Source organism: Leopardus geoffroyi, chromosome A1 (genome assembly GCF_018350155.1).
Source record: "Leopardus geoffroyi isolate Oge1 chromosome A1, O.geoffroyi_Oge1_pat1.0, whole genome shotgun sequence".
Lineage (NCBI taxonomy): Eukaryota > Metazoa > Chordata > Mammalia > Carnivora > Felidae > Leopardus > Leopardus geoffroyi.
This window is the reverse complement of record NC_059326.1, coordinates 2123431-2144047: the sequence shown is the minus strand read 5'-3', so window position 1 is coordinate 2144047 and position 20617 is coordinate 2123431. Positions and strand designations below refer to the sequence as shown.

The window sequence follows — 20617 nt, the reverse complement described above, 5'->3', positions numbered from 1 at the left end:
AAGAAATTCACGAAAGAAATACGGATCAATAATAGCGTATAAAAGATACTTCGCTTCATTAATTAAAGAAATGCAAGTGAAAACACCAATAAGATTATTTTTGCCTATGGTAGATAATAGCCAGTGTTGCTAAAGAAGCATTTTGGCGGGAACGTAAAATGGCTTCACTTTGCTAAAAAGGTAATTTGGCAATACATGTCCCAAGTTTCACTGTGCGTAATCTTCGTACTTAGAGATACGCACATAAGGTGAGTTGTTTGAGAGCTTTGGTAAAAGCAGTACGAAAGGAATACCAGTGTTCGTTTATAGGAAATCTGCTAAATTATGTCGCTCTTTTCCAGAGACCACGATGAAGGCATTTGAAGAAGAGGCCACGTGTAGCTATTTTCATCAGAACTAAAGTGTCTCCACTGGAACGATCTTGAAGACATTCCGTGAAATAATCAAATCGCAGCGCTCTGCCCACATGGTGTGATCCCACCTAGAGGCTTCAAAGTACCTGTTGTGTACCTGTGGGTTCAAACTCCGCCTACTTGTGGAGCCCCTGCTCCAGAGGATGGGTGAGTGCTGGGACCAGGGGGAGTCCGGGGCTGACTCGGGTGGGGTCGCAGCTGCTCCTGCCCTCTGGCTGCTGCCGGAGACATACGGGGACCCCAGGACCCACACACTGGAATGGCAGGGGAAGCTCCCAGGCCCGAATCTGCCGGGGTGCCGGCAGGCAGAGCGGGCCCAGGACGTCAGCGGGCCCCCGGGCGTTCTCAGTGCCAGGCATGAACAGTACCTCAGGTGGCTGCCCGGAAGGGACGACCGCCTGTTTGGAAGGTTTGCCAACGACCAACCTGTGCATACAGGGTGGACAAGCTGCGGTAACACTTTGCTCAGCCTTTTACAATAAACCTCAAGCCCCTGTTTGCAATCTGTAGCCTTTCTCGATGCAGAGAAGCCATCGACGTATGCTGAAAGTCCAGTTAGAAAAACGACTTGTTTTGCGATCGTCTTTCTGTTAAAATTCACTCAAGAGACACATCATCCGGAAACGACTTGCGGAAATGCAATCTCTGCATCGCTTCTTGGATTCAGGTCCACGCTTGTTTCCAGAGTTCGAGGGAAGGAGAGAAGACAGTGAGGGATGGGGAAGGGTTTCCCCAGAATGTGGTGGAACTGTTGTCCGTATGTGCATGGTTTTCCAGCGTCCTGCACATAGCATATATAGTGATTAAACTTAAGTCCTTATTTAAAATATGTAGCTTTTCTACGTGCTTAGGTGTGCTTGTCATATGTTACATATGATATACAACAATAGGGAGAATATTTCAATAGTCTTAGATTGTCTTTCTAATAGAAACAGTGAATCACTCTGAGAAATAATTTAGACATTCGCCAAGTGGGTGGAGGAGAGTGAGGAGGGAATTATGCATGTTTACTGTAGTGTTGCTGTATATGTGGTGTATATAACAGAAAAGGGCGTGCTCCAATTTCATATAACAAATAGGGAGCTAATAAATACTTTCGTGTACTTTCTTGGTTAAGTTTGTAAGAAAGACTTTTAAACATTACTTTTAGAGGTGAAATTCTTCATCTACCCCTGAAGTACAACATGCCTGTATTTTGTCCTTGAGATAGGCTGTGAAGACAAAGAAGTCAGGAAAGAATTTGCCAGGACGTTCCTATTTAGGCGACACTTTCAGATTGTAACCGGCCCTCCCCTTGGGCCCTTTATTCCAAACGGCTGTGTGCAGAGTGAACACTGTGGGTCCGTATTTTAACATCTGGTCTTTCCAGACACTTTGAAGTGAAGATGTGTGTTACAAATAGTAAAATAATGTGGTTTTTCAGACTTTTTTTTTTTCTTGGTTGTTAAATTCAAAACCTAAGGTCCTGTGATGGGGTTTACAAAAGAGGACTGTCTTCTGGAACTGATGTGGTTAGTGCATCTCTGTGTTTCACATTTGTGACTCTCTACTGGAAAAGTGACAGAAGAATGTGTGAAAGGAAAGGTCTGCTGCCAGTCTGTTCACTTTTAGGAAACACTCCAAATCACACTTCGTTCCATATGTGTGAGGGGTTTTTGGTGGTCTGGGGGCTTGTTTTGTGTTTTGTTTGTTTGCTTGCTTGTTTCGGTTGTTAAATGATCCTTTATTGAAATACTTTTCCTTCGTAGTTGTTAACTAGCGGGCATTCGGCTGCACCTCCGTTGATGTCGTCAGTGATGTCACGAGGGTGGTGGCCATCAACATTGCAGCCCACATACTGGGCAGTCCCCAGGATCTGTGTCAGGCTCCAGAGAGTTCTCTGGCTGAAGATCAGTGCCACATCCATCAGGCAGCGTTGAGAGTCTCATCAAAAGTGGTATTTCCACTGTGCTTAGTGTTTTTCTGCTTCTCTCTCTTGGCGGTTCCTTGAGGGCTCTGATAACCAGGGCAGAGGCAGAAGGCACCAGTTCAGTCTGGACCTGTCATACCGATGAATGGTCAGTTTTACTGTTATCCTCAGACCCTTCAGTCACTCGTTGCCTTGGTGATGTAATCACCAACCCTTTTTGGAGACTGACCCAGGGGGCCGATGTAAGGAGCCAGGGCAGAGGTGGCATGACTTTGATCTCCTTGGGGTTGAACTTAGGCAGCACGGGGGAGGTGGCTGGTGTCGCATGAACCCAGGTTAAGGAGGACTGAAGAGAATTGCTCCTTGGCCTCCTGTGAGCCAGAAGGTCCACATATGTGTGTTTTCTTTAACATGCCTTTGAAGTGGGTGAAATTACATTTCTTGTTTTGAAACACCGAGTGGAATAACATTTTTAAAATATCTTTCTGTTTAGTTTTATGTAGAATTGGAGACATATTTTATAGGTGGAATTGTTAAACCACCTTTTTTTTTTTTTAATGTTTATTTATTTATTTTGGAGGGGGGCAGAGAAAGAGAGAGAGAGGGAGACAGAATCCAAAGCAGGCTCAGACCTGTCAGTGCAGAGCCCTACACGGGACTCGAACCCCTGAACCATGAGATCATGACCTGAGCCAAAGTCGGACACTCAATGGACTGAGCCACCCGGGCGCCCCAAACCACCTTTGAGAAGTATCCAATAGTACTTATTCATTGGTTTGTGAGTGAGAGAAAAGGCAGTTAGGGTTCTACAGATGTGTTTATATTTAGATTATGGCTGCAGATCAATCGATGTCAATCAGCATTTTATGTAACTATATAGATACATTGTTAAGCAATTAAATGGAAAACATGCTTTCTTGCTAATACTTTAGTAGTATGTAGCTCAAATAATGATTAGTCTTAGAAGCATTCAGTCATATATTCTGTGCTTTGTTGCTTAGTGCTGTATTTTACACTGATTATTAAGAGAAAAGGGGCCCTTCTAATTGAAATATTTACAGAGGCCTGATGTTCTTTCCTGCTTCTAAGATGAAACACATTTTTCTCCTAGCAAAGACTAAACTGCCTTTCTTTATGGTCTGAGTTGGAGGTGTTAACTCATATTGATAAAACTACCAATGCTTTCGGACTCTGACACAGGACATTATTCACAATACATGAAAATGTAAGACGCAAAACCATGTGTATGACCCCCAGTCATAGACAAAGTGTGTGTGCCTGGGTACTGGGCTCTGATTTTGTGATTATAAGCGAGTTTGTTCTGTTACCGAATTACTTTTTCGTTCTCTGTGATGGGCACATATTACTTTTAAACTTGAGGAGAAAAACATACATAAAAGCATTGAAGGAGATCGGAAGGAAGCACCAAGACGGTTGGAAAAGGGGGAGGAGTAAATAGGGTGGCCGTGAAGGGATCATTCATGTTTTGCTTCGTGTGTTATACACTACGTGAATTTTCCAGTCATCATAGGAATCAGCTCAGTGAAATTCCTGTGGCATCAAAATAAATACAAAGTAACATCTGCTTCTTGGAAATTTCAACAAACAGAAGTTGTCAGCATAAACAAAGAGTACAGTCGACAAAACCATCCTTGACTGTGGAGATAAAGCTCCCCGGCTGCAATCAGACTCGTGTGTCATGAAGCTTTTTTTTTTTTTTTAATTTTTAAAATTTTTTTTTATTTATTATCAAGAGACAGAGAGACAGAACATGGGAGCGACAGAGAGAGGGGGAGACACAGAATCGGAAAGCAGGCTCCAGGCTGTGAGCTGTCAGCACAGAGCCCGACGTGGGGCTTGAACCCATGAACCGCGAGATCATGACCTGAGCCGAAGTTGGAGGGACGCTTAACCGACTGAGCCACCCCAGGCGCCCCTACCCACGTATGTCACAAAGCTTGTGGGGTTTGCGCTGACACCGTAAATGACTCTCTTGGTTTCAGTTAGGGATAATTTATTGAACATACTGTAAGAGTAATTTAGAATTGTGGCTAGAAATAAAGTCAGTGTGAAATAATACATACGGTCTTTATTGTGCTGCTCATATAGATCACTCAGTGGGCAAATTACTCATGTTCAAGTTAAGGTATAAGGAAGGAACAAAAATGGATGGAACAGAAAGTCTTCCATTTTTAACAACAACTTTTTAAAAGAAAAAGGGCAGCAAATAAGTAAGAATAATAATATGAGGAATCGTTGCCTTGGAGTTTCTGGCTTCTGGTATGAGAAAATGTGAATTTCCATAATAGGTTAATGAGAAAAGATTCTTTGGGGTGAATAGTTTGGTTTTGAACATTTTTGAACATTTTATTTTTTTTTAATGTTTATTTATTTTGAAAGAGAGAGCGTGCGCACGTGAGCCGGGGAGGGACAGAGAGGAGAATCCCAAGCAGAATCCCAATCTGGGCTGACAGTGTAGACAGAGCCCAGTGCGGTGCTCGATCCCTTGAACCATGAGATCATGGCTTGAGCCGAAATCAAGAGCTGGACGCTTAACCAACTGAGCCACTCAGGCGCCCCTGGTTTTGAACATTTTAACTTGGAGATAACATCTCCGTAAAGATGTGAAATAATGGGATATTTTAATCTGGAGCTTAGAAGAGATATCTAGATAGGAAATACAAATTTTGTGCATCAGATCTATAGACAGGAAACGATTACAGTAATGGTAAGTGTATAGATAAGTTTGTAAAATTATATTTTATTATCTCCTCTAAAAGATGTGCTTGTTTAGGAGCGCCCGGGGGGCTTAGTCGGGTAAGCATCCACTTCTTGGTTTTGGCTCGGGTCATGATCTCACAGTTCATGAGTTCGAGCCCTGCTGGGGGCTCTGTGCTGATGGTGTGAACCTGCTTGGGATTCTCTCCTTCTCTCCTTCTCTCTCTGCCCCTGCTTGCATTCTCTCTCTCTTTCAAAATAAACTAAACTTAAAAATTTCTAAGAGGTGCTTGTTTAAAACAAAGTATAGTGCTATATTGTGAGATTTGTAACATAGTAAAAGCACAGAAGATGGGTTGGTAAATGGAACTATACAATTGTAGTGAAAATATTATAATATTAACTCTAAATAGACTGATAAGTTAAAGAGGTATTTCATAATTCCTGGAGAAACCGCTAAAAAATACTGCAGAGAGGTATAGTCAAAAAGTGAACAAAGGAGTCAAAATGGAATAATAAGAAATGTTAGCCCCAAAGAAGTCAAGAGGGGAACTGAGACACACACACACACAAAACAAATGAGACTAATTGAAAACAGATAGCAAAATGGCAGACTTCACTCATAACTTAAATGTAAGTTATGCTTAAATGTATGCTTAGGGGCGCCTGGGTGGCGCAGTCGGTTAAGTGTCCGACTTCAGCCAGGTCACGATCTCGCGGTCCGGGAGTTCGAGCCCCGCATCAGGCTCTGGGCTGATGGCTCAGAGCCTGGAGCCTGTTTCCGATTCTGTGTCTCCCTCTCTCTGCCCCTTCCCCGTTCATGCTCTGTCTCTCTCTGTCCCAAAAATAAATAAACGTTGAAACAAAAAAAAATTAAAAAAAAAATGTATGCTTAAATGTATACTTAAGTGTAAGTATACACTAAATACTACAAAGACAGTAATTGTCATATTGGATTAAAAAAAAAACACACAAGACCCTATTCTATGACTATATGCTATCTCTAAGAAATGTATTTTAAACACAAAGATAACTTGAAAGTAAAAGGATGAAAAGATATACATCATGCAAACATTAGTCATCAGATAAAATATACTTTCATAGTGATAAAAGATCAAGGCTTTAGGGGTGCCTGGGTGGCTTGGTCGGTTAAGCATCCAACTGTGGCTCAGGTCATGATCTCGCAGTTCGTGGGTTCAAGCCCCGTGTCGGGCTCTGTACTGACAGCTCAGAGCCTGGAGCCTGCTTTGGATTCTGTGTCTTCCTCTCTCTCTGCCTCTACCCTGCTCACACTCTCTGTCTCTCTCTCTCAAAAATAAACATTAAAAATTAAAAAAGAAAAAGATCAAGACTTTAGGAAGGCATAATGCTTGCAAATTTTTATGTGCCTAATTACAAAGCTTCAAATACATGAAAACAACTAAAGAGAGAAACAGACAAACCTGGAGTCATAGGATATTCTAAACCCCTTTCTCTATAATTGATAAAATGGCTGTACCGAAAGTCAGGATATAAAGTAAGAATATAAAGAGACTTGAATGACACTATTACCCACCTTGACGTAACTGACATTTCAGAACACCTCACCCATTAACCTTAGAATGCACTCATGGGATGTTCACTAAGACCACATGGGGAGCCATAAAAAAAATTTCAATAAATTTTAAAAGGCTGAAATCGTTTTCAATGTCTTATTGCCGTGACAGCATAACATTAAATTAATAGCAATAAGACATCTAGAAGAGCTTAAATTATTGGAAATTAAAAGACACGCTGATTAAGTGAAGGATCTGCGATGTTACCTTTCTTACATATTTATGTAGATACTAGCAGAAGCACCAGTCACCTTGGTCAGAGGTCAGCCTAATTCACATTAAGAACAGCCAGAATTGGGGCGCCTGGGTGGCCCAGTCGGTTGAGCGTCCGACTTCAGCCAGGTCACGATCTCGCGGTCCGGGAGTTCGAGCCCCGCGTCGGGCTCTGGGCTGATGGCTCAGAGCCTGGAGCCTGTTTCCGATTCTGTGTCTCCCTCTCTCTCTGCCCCTCCCCCGTTCATGCTCTGCCTCTCTCTGTCCCAAAAATAAATAAACGTTGAAAAAAAAAAAAAAAAAAAAGAACAGCCAGAATAACATTGCAGTATTATTAGTCCCCGCATGCCTAACACTGCGCAGACGATGAACTCAGACTGTGTATACCTACATATGTGGCGGGGCGATTATACTGTCAGAGAGGAATCCTGAAAATATGAATTTCTGCACTTAGAGAATTTCTGTCCAATGAGAGGAGGAAGGATTCTGGGTCCTTACCCTTTGAAATGTAACTCTATTTCCCTGGAGGGGAGACTAAAAGGAAGATAATGTTCAAAATCACTCCTGAGGTCTGGGTTATTCATTCAGTCACCCTTGCCATTAGCCTAGGTCTCTACTCTGGAACGTAACCATTTGGCTCCCAAAGAGATTATTCTCTTATCTTTTGGATTAATCTTTTGGATGGTAACCATTAGTTCTACCTTTCAGGGGCAAATGGCTGCAAAGTGATATATGAAAATCTATTATTTCTAGGGGAGTTAAAAGTAAGCACCTTAAAATCAATTTTACAGCTCAGAAGGTTAAGACTTCGTAGGAACACTGAAAAATTCAGGAAGGATTTGTCCTTTCGTAGCATATAAATCTATCAATGGGTCAGGGCACCTGGGTGGCTCAGTCAGTCAAGCATCCAGCTCTTGATTTTGGCTCAGGTCATGATCTCATGGTTCATGGGATCAAGCCCTGCATTGGGCTCTGTGCCGATAGTGCAGAGACAGAGGGATTTTCTCTCCCTCTCTCTCTGACCCTCCCCTACTCGTGCTCTCTCGCTCGCTCACTCTCTCTCTCAAAATTAAACATTTTTTTAAAAATCTATCAATGGGTCAAAAAAATCAGAAAGGAAATTAGTAAATACTTGGAACTGAATGATAATGAAAATACAAAATTTCAAAACCTGTCTTGTGCAGCTAATGAAGTGCATATGGGGAAAATTAAACATTTAAATGCTTGTATTTTCAAGAACCTTCAAAATCGATCTAAATTAAAAGGCCAGAAGAAGAAAAGCAAATGAAGCTCAAACGAAAAGAAGGTAAAAATAAGACCAGAGAATAATGATGTAGAATATGAAAAATAGCACAAAAACTAATAGAACCAAAAGTTCTCTGAAAGCATTACTAAAGTTATTAGCAAAGTCTCGATCAATACATAAATTACTAGTATCAGTAATGAAGAAGTTACTACAGATCCTACTGACATCAAGAGAATAGAAAGGGAATATTACAAACATTATGCCAATGAATTTGATAACTTAGATAAAACATCCCTAAAGAAACACAACTTACCAAAACTGATAAGATGAAAGGAAATCTGAGTGGCAAAGACAGTGAGTTTGTAATCCAAAATTTCTCCAGGACTTCCAGCTCTAGAACAAGATTGAATAATTCCCCCTATGACTCCCACTGAGTACAACAAAAATTTCTGGATATTACATAAAAAAACATAAGCGTCTGAAAAGTGGAGAGAGAGACCATTTAGGAACCTCAGGACCCAAGAAACAACATTTCTTTTTTGCCACATATATCTAATATTGGGTGTTGGAGAAGCTGGCAGTGTGGAACACCAATGGGAGCAGCCTGTTCTGCAGCCAAAAGACCAAGAAAGGAACACCTATCAAGACAAAACATTTAGACAATAACTACTTTACTGAGTCAAACAGCACACTTACATACACACAACCACCAAAATGCAGCCCTAGCCTTACCCTACCAGCAAAGCCCAGTGAGGAGCCTAGATTTCTACTCTCATTCAGCTGTAATGAGGTCCCCTCCCACCCCATCCTGCTGGGGTCGTATCAGAGAAAACCAGGAGGGCACCCCTCCCACGGTGACATTAGAGACTACATGGGGTGGGGTGGGGGGTAATAATGAGGCTTCAACGACCAGAGGTGTGGTTGGTGAAAGCCTACTGAGGATCCCAAAATACCGCCTCTGCCTGACAATAAGGAGGTACCCCTTGTCCCCAGGGAGTGTCAAAGGGAAAACGTGGACTTTGACACCCATTTGGCAGAAATGAGACGTTACCTATTTCCTTGCGGGCAGGGTGGGCAGTGTCAGAGGAGACCTGCTAAAACAGAAGATCTAAGAAGACCCGAGGTCCCATCGTACCTAACATGTCCAAGATACAATAAAAAAATCAGTCATACCAAGAACCAGAAAAACCTCAACTTCAGAGGTAATACAATAGGCACTGGCACAGATGTTAGAATTATCTGACAAGAATTTTAAGACAGCCATCATAAAAATGTTCCAGTGAGCAATTATAAACATGCTTGAAGCAGAATGAAAAATTGTCTCATCCAAGAAATAGAAGCTATGAAGAAGAAAAATGGAAGTTCTAGAACTGAAAAATACAAGAACCAAAATAGAAAATATAATGGATGGGCTCAACAGTAGGTAGAATGGAGGGGACAGAAGAATGAAGTTGAAAATAGAATAATGAAACTACCCAATCCGAACAACAGAAAGGAACTCCCCTCGAGGAGGGGAGGACAGAGCCTCAAGGACCTGTGGGCCTAGAACAAAAAAAAATTCCAACATTCCAACATTGGACAAAATACAGAAACCTACAGATTTAAGAGGTTGAGTGACTCTCAAACAATACAAAGATATCCAAGCCAACACCCATTGTAATCACTTCTGAAAACTAAAAGACAAGGGAAACGATTCTTGGAAGCAGTGAGAGAAATGACACCTTACCTGTAGGGAAAAACAAGAAGAATGGCAGTGGGTTTGGATTTCTCATCTGAAAATACGAGGCAAGAAGGAAGCGACACATTTTTCAAGTGCTGAAAGAAAGGAATTATCAATGCGGAATCCCATATCTGATGATAATGTTATTCCAGAATAAATGTAAATCAAGACTTTCTCAAATGAAAACTAAGTGAATTTGTGGTTACAGATGGTAGTTACACTTTAGGTGCAATGGTGCATGGCGTAAGATAGAGCCTAGACATTGAATCACCGTGTTGTACACCTGAAACTAACGTAACACTGTGTGTCAACTATGTTTCAATTTTACAAAAGTAAATGAATTCATTGCCAGCAGACCTATCCCTAGATAATGTCTAAACAACAACAACAAAAAAATGATAAGGATTCTTGCAACATCAGAAAGAAAAGAGAAAGAAGAAAGAAAAGAGAGAGAGAAGAAAGAGAAGAAAAAGAAGAAAGAAGAGAAAGAAAAAGGAAAGAAAAGATAGAAAGAAGAAAGACAAAGAAGAAAGAAAAATAAAAGAAGGAAGCAGCAATAACCTGCATCTGTTTCTTCAGAGTTTGGATCCATTTTCCATGTGACTGATCCATTTTCCACATGACTACAGCAGCCATAGCTACTAACCTTTGAAGGTTCATATTCAATAGGAATATGAAGTATCTGTATCCCAGCATTCCAAGGAAGAGCATCATTGTGCCCCACGGACCCTTGGTGGATCACATAACCATTCCTGGACCAGTTGCAACCATAGGTGTGTGATGTGCTCACTGACTGAGTTTGAGATGGATCAAGAGGCCCAGCTGGGGCAAAAGGCTGAATAAGGAGGAATAATTCCCTGGAGGAAAATCAGAGAATTATTAGCAGAAAAAAAGGGAAATGTATGCTGGAAAGCAGTGAACAGATGTTTCACTATAATGAATGAGTAATGGTGAAGAATAAAATGGAAAAAACAAAACAAAGCAAAACTTCGCCACAAAGAAAACACCAAACTCAGATTGTTTCATTGGCAAGGTCTATCAAATATCTAAGGAAGTAATAATACCGATGTTACATAAGTCTTTCAGGAGATAAAGGAGGAAAGTTTCCAACTTATTTTAGGTACAGCATAACCCTAATGTCAAAACTAACAAAGGCATTACAAAAAATTAACTTCCCACATAAACATAGGCAAAATAATCCTTAGCCAAACAAAGCAAATCCAGCAATAAATAAAAATAATATATCATGACCAAGCAGGTTTTATCTCAGAAATACAAGATCGGTTAAACATCTTAAAATCAACTAACATAGGGGCACCTGGGTGGCTCAGTCAGTGAAGTGGCTGGCTTTTGATTTCAGGTCACGATCTCACAGTTGGTGACATCCAGCCCGACATCGGGCTCCGCACTGACAGCGTGCAGCCTGCTTGGGATCCTCTCTCTCCCTCTCTCTCTGCCCCTCCCCAACTCGTGCTCTCTCTCTCAAACTTTTTTTAAAAAGAATAAAAAGTCAACTAATACAATCTAACGTATTACCTGAATAATACAGAAAAACCAAATGATCATATCAGTGGATGCAGGAAAAGCATTTTACAAACTTCAGTATTATTAATGGTAAAATGCTCAGGAAACCAGGAATATAAGGAACAAGGGAAAATGTCCACTCTTATCACTTCTATTTACGGTAATACTGGAGGTTCCTGTCCCTTTCTGGAGGTCCTATCCTATTTGGTAAGGCAAGAAGAAAAATGAAAAACAACAGAAAATAAGTAAACCTCTCCCTGTTTGTGGATGACAATTCCTTAGAATATTCCAAGGAATCAGTAACAATGAAAAAAATTGCTATGATAAGATTAGCAAGGGCTCAGGATACAAGGTCAATAGAAACCATCAATTGTATTCCTATACACTAGTATCAAAGGCACAAAATAGTTAAAGGAAAACAAAAGTTTTCTTTTTTTTTTTAAGTTTTTTTTTTTAATGTTTTTATTTATTTTTGAGACAGAGAGAGACAGAGCATGAGCAGGGGAGGGGCAGAGAGGGGGAGACACAGAATCTGAAGCAGGCTCCAGGCTCTGAGCTGTCAGCACAGAGCCCAACACGGGGCTCAAACTCATGGAGTGTGAGATCATGACCTGAGCTGAAGGCAGATGCTCAACCGACTGAGCCACCCAGACGCCCCAAAACAAAAGTTTTCTACACCGAAAACTGCAAAACACTGCTGAGACAAGATTAAATAAATGAAGAGTTAACACATTGGGGGAGTGGAAGACTCAATATTTTCAAGTTGTCAGTTCTCCCCTAGATGTACTTACAGATTCAATACAATGCCAATTGGGATCGCAGCAGGCTTTCGTATTTCTAGGAAACTGAATAGCTGATTGTAAAATATCTGTGGAAACGTAAAGGACCTAGAGGAATCAAAACAACTTTGAAAAGAAGACCAAAGCTGCAGAAGTTACATTTCAAAATTTACCCTGAAGCAAAAATAATGGAGACAGTGTGACGTAGGCACAGCTACAAAACAAATGGATGGAACAGAACGGAGTCCAGAAATACACCCGCGCTTATATAGTCGATTTATTTTCAACAGAGATGCAGTATGAATTTAAGGCAGGGGGGTATTTTTGAACAGACAACACTGACCCAACAGAGTGAACAAAACAAAAGTGAACTTTGATTCCTACCGGATACCACACACCAAGCAACAGGAGAGAGAGCGCACGGAGTTAAATATTCAAGGAAAAACTAAAGCTTTTAGAGGAAAAAATAAAATCGTCATTATTTGGCCGCAGGTAAAGATTTCTTAGAATACAAGAGGTGCCTGGCTGGCTCAGTCAGTAGAACATGTGATTCTTGATCTAGGGGTCATGAGTTCAAGCCCCACAAGAAACAACCAAAGCAATTACAACAACAACAAAAAAATTGATCAATTAGACTTTGTTGAAATTGACAAATTCTTTCTTTTTAATATACTTTATTGTCAAATTGGTTTCCATACAACACCCAGTGCTTATCCCAATAGGCGTCCTCCTCAATGCCCATCACCCACTTTCCCCTCTCCCCTAATCATCCACCCTTAGTTTGTTCTCTATATTTAAGAGTCTCTTATGTTTTGCCTCCCTCCCTCTCTGTAACTTTTATTTTCAATTTTTTTTAATGTTTATTTTTGAGACAGAAAGACACCAAGCATGAGCGGGAGTGGGGGGGGTTGGGTAGAGAGACAGGGAGACACAGAATCTGAAGCAGGCTCCAGGCTCTGAGCTGTCAGCACAGAGCTGGATGCGGGACTCGAACCCACGAACCGCGAGATCAGGACCTCAGCTGAAGTCGGATGCTTAACTGACTGAGCCCCCCAAGTGCTCCCCATTTGTAACTTTTTTTTTCCCCTTCCCCTCACCCATGGTCTTCTGTTAAGTTGCTCAAGATCTACATATGAGTGAAAACATATGGTATCTTTCTCTGACTTATTTCACTTAGCATAATACCCTCCAGTTCCATCCACGTTGCTGCAAGTGATATGATTTCATTCTTTCTCATTGCCAAGTAGTATTCCATTGTATGTATAAACCACATCTTAAAAACAATAAAAATAATAAAAATAATTTAAAAAATAACAAACCACATCTTCTTTATCCATTCATCAGTTGATGGACATTTAAGCTCTTTCCATAATTTGGCTATTGTTGAAAGTGCTTCTATAAACATTGGGGTACAAGTGCCCCTATGCATCAGCACTCCTATATCCCTTGGGTGAATTCCTAGCAGTGCTATTGCTGGGTCATAGGGTAGATCTATTTTTAATTTTTTGAGGAACCTCCACACTGTTTTCCAGAGCGGCTGCACCACTTTGCATTCCCACCAACAGTGCAAGAGGGTTCCCGTTTCTCCACATCCTCGCCAGCATCTGTAGTCTCCTGATTCGTTCATTTTAGCCACTCTGACTGGTGTGAGGTGGTTTCTCAGTGTGGCTTTGATTTGTATTTCCCTGATGAGGAGTGATGTTGAGCATCATTTCATGTGTCAGTTGGCCATCTGGATGTCTTCTTTGGAAAAGTGTCTATTCATGTCTTCTGCCCATTTCTTCACTGGTTATTTGTTTTTTGGGTGTGGAGTTTGGTGAGTTCTTTATAGATTTTGGATACTAGCCCTTTATCCAATATGTCATTTGCAAATATCTTTTCCCATTCCGTCAGTTGCCTTTTAGTTTTGTTGATTATTTCCTTTGCAGTGCAGAAACTTTTTATCTTGATGAAGTCCCAATAGTTCATTTTTGTTTTTAATTCCCTTGCCTTTGGAGATGTGAAAATTGACAAATTCTAACCAAAAACTGTTAAGAAAATGAATTTGACAAGGCTTAGACTGTGAAGAAATAGTCACAAAACAATTTCTGACAAAGGACTTGTATCCAGACACATCTACAATTCATTAATAAAAATGGAAACATATGCAAAAGACTTGAATAGTTACTTCAGAAAAGAAGCTGCACAGCCAAGATGTATGTTAAAATATGCTGAACTTTTGTTAGTCATCAGAGAAGTACAAATTAACAATACTCTCATACATTGCTGGTAGGAACGTAAACTGCTTTTAAATCACTTTGGGAAACATTCGACAACTTTTAAAACAAGTTTGTTAAGGAATAATTAGCATAGAATAAAATGCACACACATAAAATGTGCATTTTGATAAGATTTTACATATATACAGCTATGAAAATCATCACCACAATCAAGATAATAAAATAACCCACCACCCCAAAAGTTCCTTATGCCAGTTTGCAATCCCTTCCTCCTGCCCCTCCCTGCCTACCCATCTCTAAAGCCAGGCAGCCACTGGTCCATCACTATGGCTTAGCTTGCATTTTCTAGAATTTCATACAAATGGAATGTATTTTATGGGGTCATGGGGCTTTTCTCAATCAGCATAATTATTTTGAGATTCACTCAGATCTGATTGTGTTTATCAGATCATTCATTTGTGTACATTTGTACAAGGATGTACAACAAATGTTTATCCATTCATCAGATGAAAGTGACTTGTTTCTACTTTTTTATTAAAGGTTGATATGAACATTTAGGTCTTTCTATGGACACATGCTTTCATTAATCTTAAGTAAGTACCCAGCAGTAGAGTGGCTGAGTCATATGATAATTGTTATGTTTAACTTTTAAAGGAATTTCCAAGCTGTTTCCAAAGTGGTTGCACCATTTTATATTCTTATCAGTATATAAGTAAGTGTTCTAGGTACTCTGTATCCTTGATGACACTTGGTATTGTGTTTTAAATTTTATACATTCTAATGGATATGTAGTGGTATCTCATGGTGGTTTTAATTTGCATTTCCCTAATGACTAATAATACTGAGCATTTACTCATGCGTTTTTTTTTTTTGCAGTCCATTTGTTTTCTTTGATGAAGCATCTGTCCAAATATTTTGTCCATTCAAAAAAATTATTTTCCTGTTACTGAATTTTAAGAATGATTTATATATTCTGGATATGAGTCCTTTATCAGGTATTCTTCCAGTCTTTGGCTTTTTTTTTTTTTTTTTTTTTTTTTCCATTCTTTCAGCAGAATGTCTTTCAAAGAACAGAATTTCTTCATTTTGATGAATTCTGATTCATCAGATTGGGGTTTTACAAAGCATGACTTCATACATTTTTAAGAAATCTTTGCCTAACCCAAGGTCACAAAGAGTTTCCCCGTATGTTTCCTATGGGAAGTTTTATACAAGTTTTAGGTTTTAGATTTAATCCATGATCCGTTTTGAGGTAATTTTTTTTTTCAACGTTTATTTTTTTGGGGACAGAGAGAGACAGAGCATGAACGGGGGAGGGGCAGAGAGAGAGGGAGACACAGAATCGGAAGCAGGCTCCAGGCTCTGAGCCATCAGCCCAGAGCCTGACGCGGGGCTCGAACTCACGGACCGCGAGATCGTGACCTGGCTGAAGTCAGACGCTTAACCGACTGCGCCACCCAGGCGCCCCGAGGTAATTTTTTTTTAATTAAAAAAAAAATTTTTTTTTAGTGTTTGTTTTTGAGAGAGACAGCATGAGCAGGGGAGGGGCAGAGAGAGAGAGAGAGAGAGCGAGAGAGAGGGAGACCCAGAATATGAAGCAGGCTCCAGGCTCTGAGCTGTCAGCACAGAGCCGACGCGGGGATTGAACTCACTAGCTGTGAGATCATGACCTGAGTCGAAGTCAGACGCTCAACGAACTGAGCCACCCAGGCGTCCCTTAAAAATTTTTTTAATGTTTTTATTTACTTTTGAGAGAAAGAGAGAGAGAACAAATGGGAGGGGGCAGAGAGAGAAGGAGACACATAATCTGAAGCAGGCCCCAGGCTCTGAGCTGTCAGCATGGAGCCCATCGTGGGGCTCGAACTCACAAATGGTGAGATCTCGACCTGAAAGTCAGGTGCATAACCGACGGGAGCCAGCCAGGTGCCCCTGAAATAATTTTTGTATATGGCATTAGACACAGACTGAGGTCATCTTTTGCATATGAATACTCATTTGTTCCAGCACCAGGTTTTAGAAAAGATTATCCTTTCTTCACTGCATTTCCTGTGTGTATCTGTTAAAAATTAATAAATTACATACGTGTGGCCTATTTATGAACTTTCCATTTTATTTGTCTGTCTTTATGTCAACACCACACTCTCTTAATTACTGAAGCTCTACATTAAGTTTTGAAATCAGGTAGTATTAAATCCTCCAACTTTCTGTATTTCAAAATTGTTTTTGCTATTCTAGGTCCTTTGAATTTTCATGAATTTTAGAATTAGCTAGTCAATTTCTACAAAATAAGAAAAAAACCTATTGGGACATAAAATGGGATTCCATTGAAACTATAGATTACTTTTGGTAAAATTGCCAGTTACCTTATGACTCTTCTGCCTAATGTGCACAGAATATCTCCATTTCTTTAGGATTTCTTTGACTTTCCTCAAACAGTTTATAGTTTTCACTATACTGGTATTGTACAATTTTTTCAGACTTTTTCTAATTATTATTTTTAAGAAAATGTTTATTTTTGAGAGAGAGTGCAAGCAGTGGAGGGGCAGAGAGAGAGGGAGACACAGAATCCGAAGCAGGCTCTAGGCTCTGGGCTGTCAGCACAGAGCCCAACGCGGGGCTTAAACCCACAGACGGTGAGATCGTGACCTGAGCCAAAGTCGGACACTTAACTGACTGAGCCACCCAGGTGCCCCAACATTAAAACAAATTTTAATTACCCTAATTAAATTATAAACTACCCTCCATATAGGGATCCAAGGTATTAGGAGTAATACAAATGTTCACAGACTCGTTAATTCTTTTAACCACTTTCCACCTCCGCCATCCAAATTCAGTGCTTAGCCGGATTATTTTAATAGCTACCAGGTTTTTCTATTCCTAGTCATTTCTTCCACTAACCCATTGTCCACAATGCTCTCCATTATTTAACGAATTAAGCATTTTTGATGGCTCCCCATTACTTACAGGATAAAAGTGTCATACAGGAACTTTCATATTCTGGTCCTGCTTACATCCTTAGCCTGTCGGTCACTTCTCCTCCCCCACTCACAAGTAGCCTACATTGCAACCACTGGCAATTCTATGACTAATCATTAGACTGTTACTTTTGCCTTTACTTCCTGCCACACGCTTGCTTGCCAGGCAAATTAAGAATCTGTTCGAAGATCGTCTCTTCTCAAGTTTTTCCTGACTGTTCGGGGAAGGTTGATAAACGGCCCTTTCGCTGACTCTTACTACACCTTGTATCCATGAAGTCAGTCATCACGCCGAATTACTTATGCTGTGCATTTCATCCGGTGAGACAGTGAGCTCCTTGAGGTTAATGTTCGCAAGGTGAACAACCGGATGACACAGAGCCCTAGGAGCTCTATTACAGATCCAAGCCAGCGACTGTCCAGAAGGCACAGGTTGGCACAGATATACTCTATTAGGCATGTAACTATAATCAGCTGAGGGCAATGAGCTCTGTTAAGAAAAGATGAACTCTAGGATGGCTGTGGTGTTAACAGTTGTAGACTCGCGGAGAAAAAAAATCAAATGTTTCAACAGCATTGCTTTGGCCAAGAAGTGATTAAAACACAGCTGTGACCTTGTATTTATAGCAGTTAGTGTACTATATTAAAATGCATATGATCTTCAGATAAACCTAGTCCTGAATTCTAGTTTTACCGTTTGTTAGCCGGGTGAACATGACAGTGTTGCTGACATTTGAGCTTCAGTTTCTAACCTGTACAGTGGAGACGACTACTTCACGAGACTGTTTTACAACTGCAATGTTTATACATAAAAATCTCTCCTCTCGTGAATTACCTTCTATTTCTTCAGACCCAAGATTCTAGCATCTTTTTCCTTCTCTGAGATTCACCTTAACCATTCCATTTTCAAACTCCAAAGTTTCTGAGTTACACAGAGATCGAAGCAACAGAAGTAGGTACTTTTTTTTTTTTTTTTTTTTGAGAGACAGAGTGTCTGCGAGAGGGAGAGGGGCAGAAAGAGAGGGGGGGGAGAGAGAGAGAATCCCAAGCAGGCTCTGTGCTGTTCAGCACAAAGCCTGATGTGGGGCTCAATCTCAGGAACCGTTAGATCACGACCTGAGCTGAAATCAAGAGCCAGACACTTAACTGCCCAGGCGCTTAGTTAACGATTTTATGTGAAATAGTTACAGTTCTAAGGTCCCCTGAGCCCCCCTTCCTTCACCTTTCTCCTAAACAGCATCAGCTGTCACCATTTCCAGGAATGAAAAGAAATGGTCACAGATATTAACTTGCTCATAGGAACCAGAGACATTTTTGTGAGCTATAAAAAGCATTCAATAAGTATACACCACAGAATATGACCTATCAATAACAGAGTTCAGCTTGGTTAAATATTCAACTATCACGTGGCAGGCATTTTTTAGGTGCAATGAATCAAAAAAGTAATGTCTGCACCACAGCCTACACATCCCAACGGCAGATAATTAAATGTGAACCATGAATCATTCATTAATGAAGAAAACAGTCAACGCTGGCAAATGAGATTCACACTCATACATTGGTCTTGCTGTTTTACAATTTTTCTGGAAAGCCATTGGCAATATGCATCATAACCTTTAAATGTTAGTTTTTAACTCAATATTCTATTTACCCCTATGGATTCAGTATATGTTAAAAAAGCATATAAAGACTACAAGAAAAATATATATAAAAGATGATTATTTCATCTCTGGGTAATGGGACTGAATTCTTTTTCTTCCGTATTTTGAAAATGTTGTCAAATATAAACACAGCAGTTGAGATATCTAGATTATACAGAAATTGAAACCCAAGTCACATTCATTACTGGGAACGGATTTTGGACGAGTTTTCTCCACATGTAAAATATACAGGGTATATTTTCTCCACATGTAAAATATACAGGGTATACAACAGTCAAGCCCTTTATAGCATACGATTCGTAATATCGTATATCATATGATTTGGTAATACATGTAAAGGGTATTATACAGTAGAATACAGTATTATATACTGAAAAAGGGAATTCGAAAAGACAAACATCTTCAACTGGTGGCCTGTAATGTCAATTATATCCCAGAAATATGTTGTTAAAATACAATTTCATGTAGCAGTTCTGATGAATACCTTTTACTTTATCTAAACGTCTACTTTCAGGGGTGCCTTGAGTGGCTCCACCCGTTAAGCGACTGACTTTGACTCAGGTCATGATCTCGTGTAAGTTCAAGCCCCCTGTTGGGCTCTATGCCGACAGCTCAGAACCTGGCACCTGCATCGGATTCTGTCTCCCCTTCTCTCTGTCCCTTCCCTGCTCACACTCTGTCTCTCAAAAATAAATAAACATTAAAAAAAAAAAAAAATTTAAATGTCTACTTTCAGCAGCATCCCAGAAGAAAATGCTGTTTTTAGGAGTATGTTCAACTGAACTTTTTCAGAGTTTCATTTTCATTTATTTCACTTTTTCATTTATGTTTAGGCGATGTTTCCACAGAAGGTAAGCAAACTAATTTACATTTTATAAAGCCCCCATCAACTATCTTCATACTGAGGCACAGATTCCAAACCATAGCTCAGTTTTTTTTTTTTTTTGAAGCTTCCATCCAAAATACATTTCATATCCTCTGTGACCCAGGAAATCTCCTGTATCTTCCTATGAGGATAAAGAAAAAGGAAACAATGCGACAGAGATCAGACTCTCAAGTATTAAAGAATTTGGAGCCCCAGATACTCTACATGCAGACCACTACGTTCCTCTTTGCTGTCCATTAAGGCTCCGGTCCAAAGGTTCATTTTCTCTCTAGAGGTTAGCTTTTCAGTTCCAGAATCGGGCCACAGAGATGGCAGCCCCGCGATCCGTCCAGCTGAAAGGCGGTGGCGCTGGGTTAGGACCACTTCTTGGTGACATTGAGATGGTCGAGCTGGTCTACCACAAATCTGTGGGGGGGGAACTTGGACACGCTGGCCGCCTTGATGGCCTCGAAGGCCGCCGCCCGGCGCCCCGCGGCGTGGCCGTACTCCTGCTCCGCGGTGAGGTAGGGCATGCTCAGCCAGTAATGGTTCTCCGCCTCTATCTCCAGGCGACGGATCATGTTCTGCTTCGCGTGGAAAGACACGGCGCGCGGCCGCCGGTGCTTCCCGATCCACTGGCTGCCAGGAATGCGATTGCGGAGGAGGAGGGCGGTCACGAACATGGTACCTGCGGGGATAAGGGGAAAGTCGCACCAGGAACTGGCTACGCCCTCGGCCGCAGGTGACAGCAGCGCACGCGCGCGACCCCGGCTCTCCTGC

At 40.8% G+C, this 20617-nt stretch overlaps 2 protein-coding genes across 2 annotated transcripts in view; one reads left to right on the top strand and one right to left on the bottom strand.

The window, feature by feature from the left end:
- ZDHHC20 (zinc finger DHHC-type palmitoyltransferase 20) overlaps positions 1 to 2872 on the top strand; it is an 80322-nt gene extending 77450 nt beyond the window's left edge. Inside the window, exon 13 of the transcript XR_006705872.1 lies at positions 342 to 2872. The gene's annotated coding sequence lies outside the window, so the exon portion shown is untranslated. The remainder of the gene's footprint in view (positions 1 to 341) is intronic.
- Positions 2873 to 19919: 17047 nt separating this feature from the next.
- On the bottom strand, positions 19920 to 20520 carry MRPL57 (mitochondrial ribosomal protein L57). The gene has a single exon (XM_045453843.1). The coding sequence runs from the start codon at positions 20518 to 20520 to the stop codon at positions 20212 to 20214; it is 309 nt and encodes a 102-aa protein (XP_045309799.1). The 3' UTR covers positions 19920 to 20211.
- Between the last annotated feature and the right edge of the window lie 97 nt (positions 20521 to 20617).

Coding starts and splice junctions, on each gene's coding strand:
- MRPL57 (XM_045453843.1), bottom strand. CDS start 20,520: ATGTTCGTGACCGCCCTCCTCCTCCGCAATCGCATTCCTGGCAGCCAG.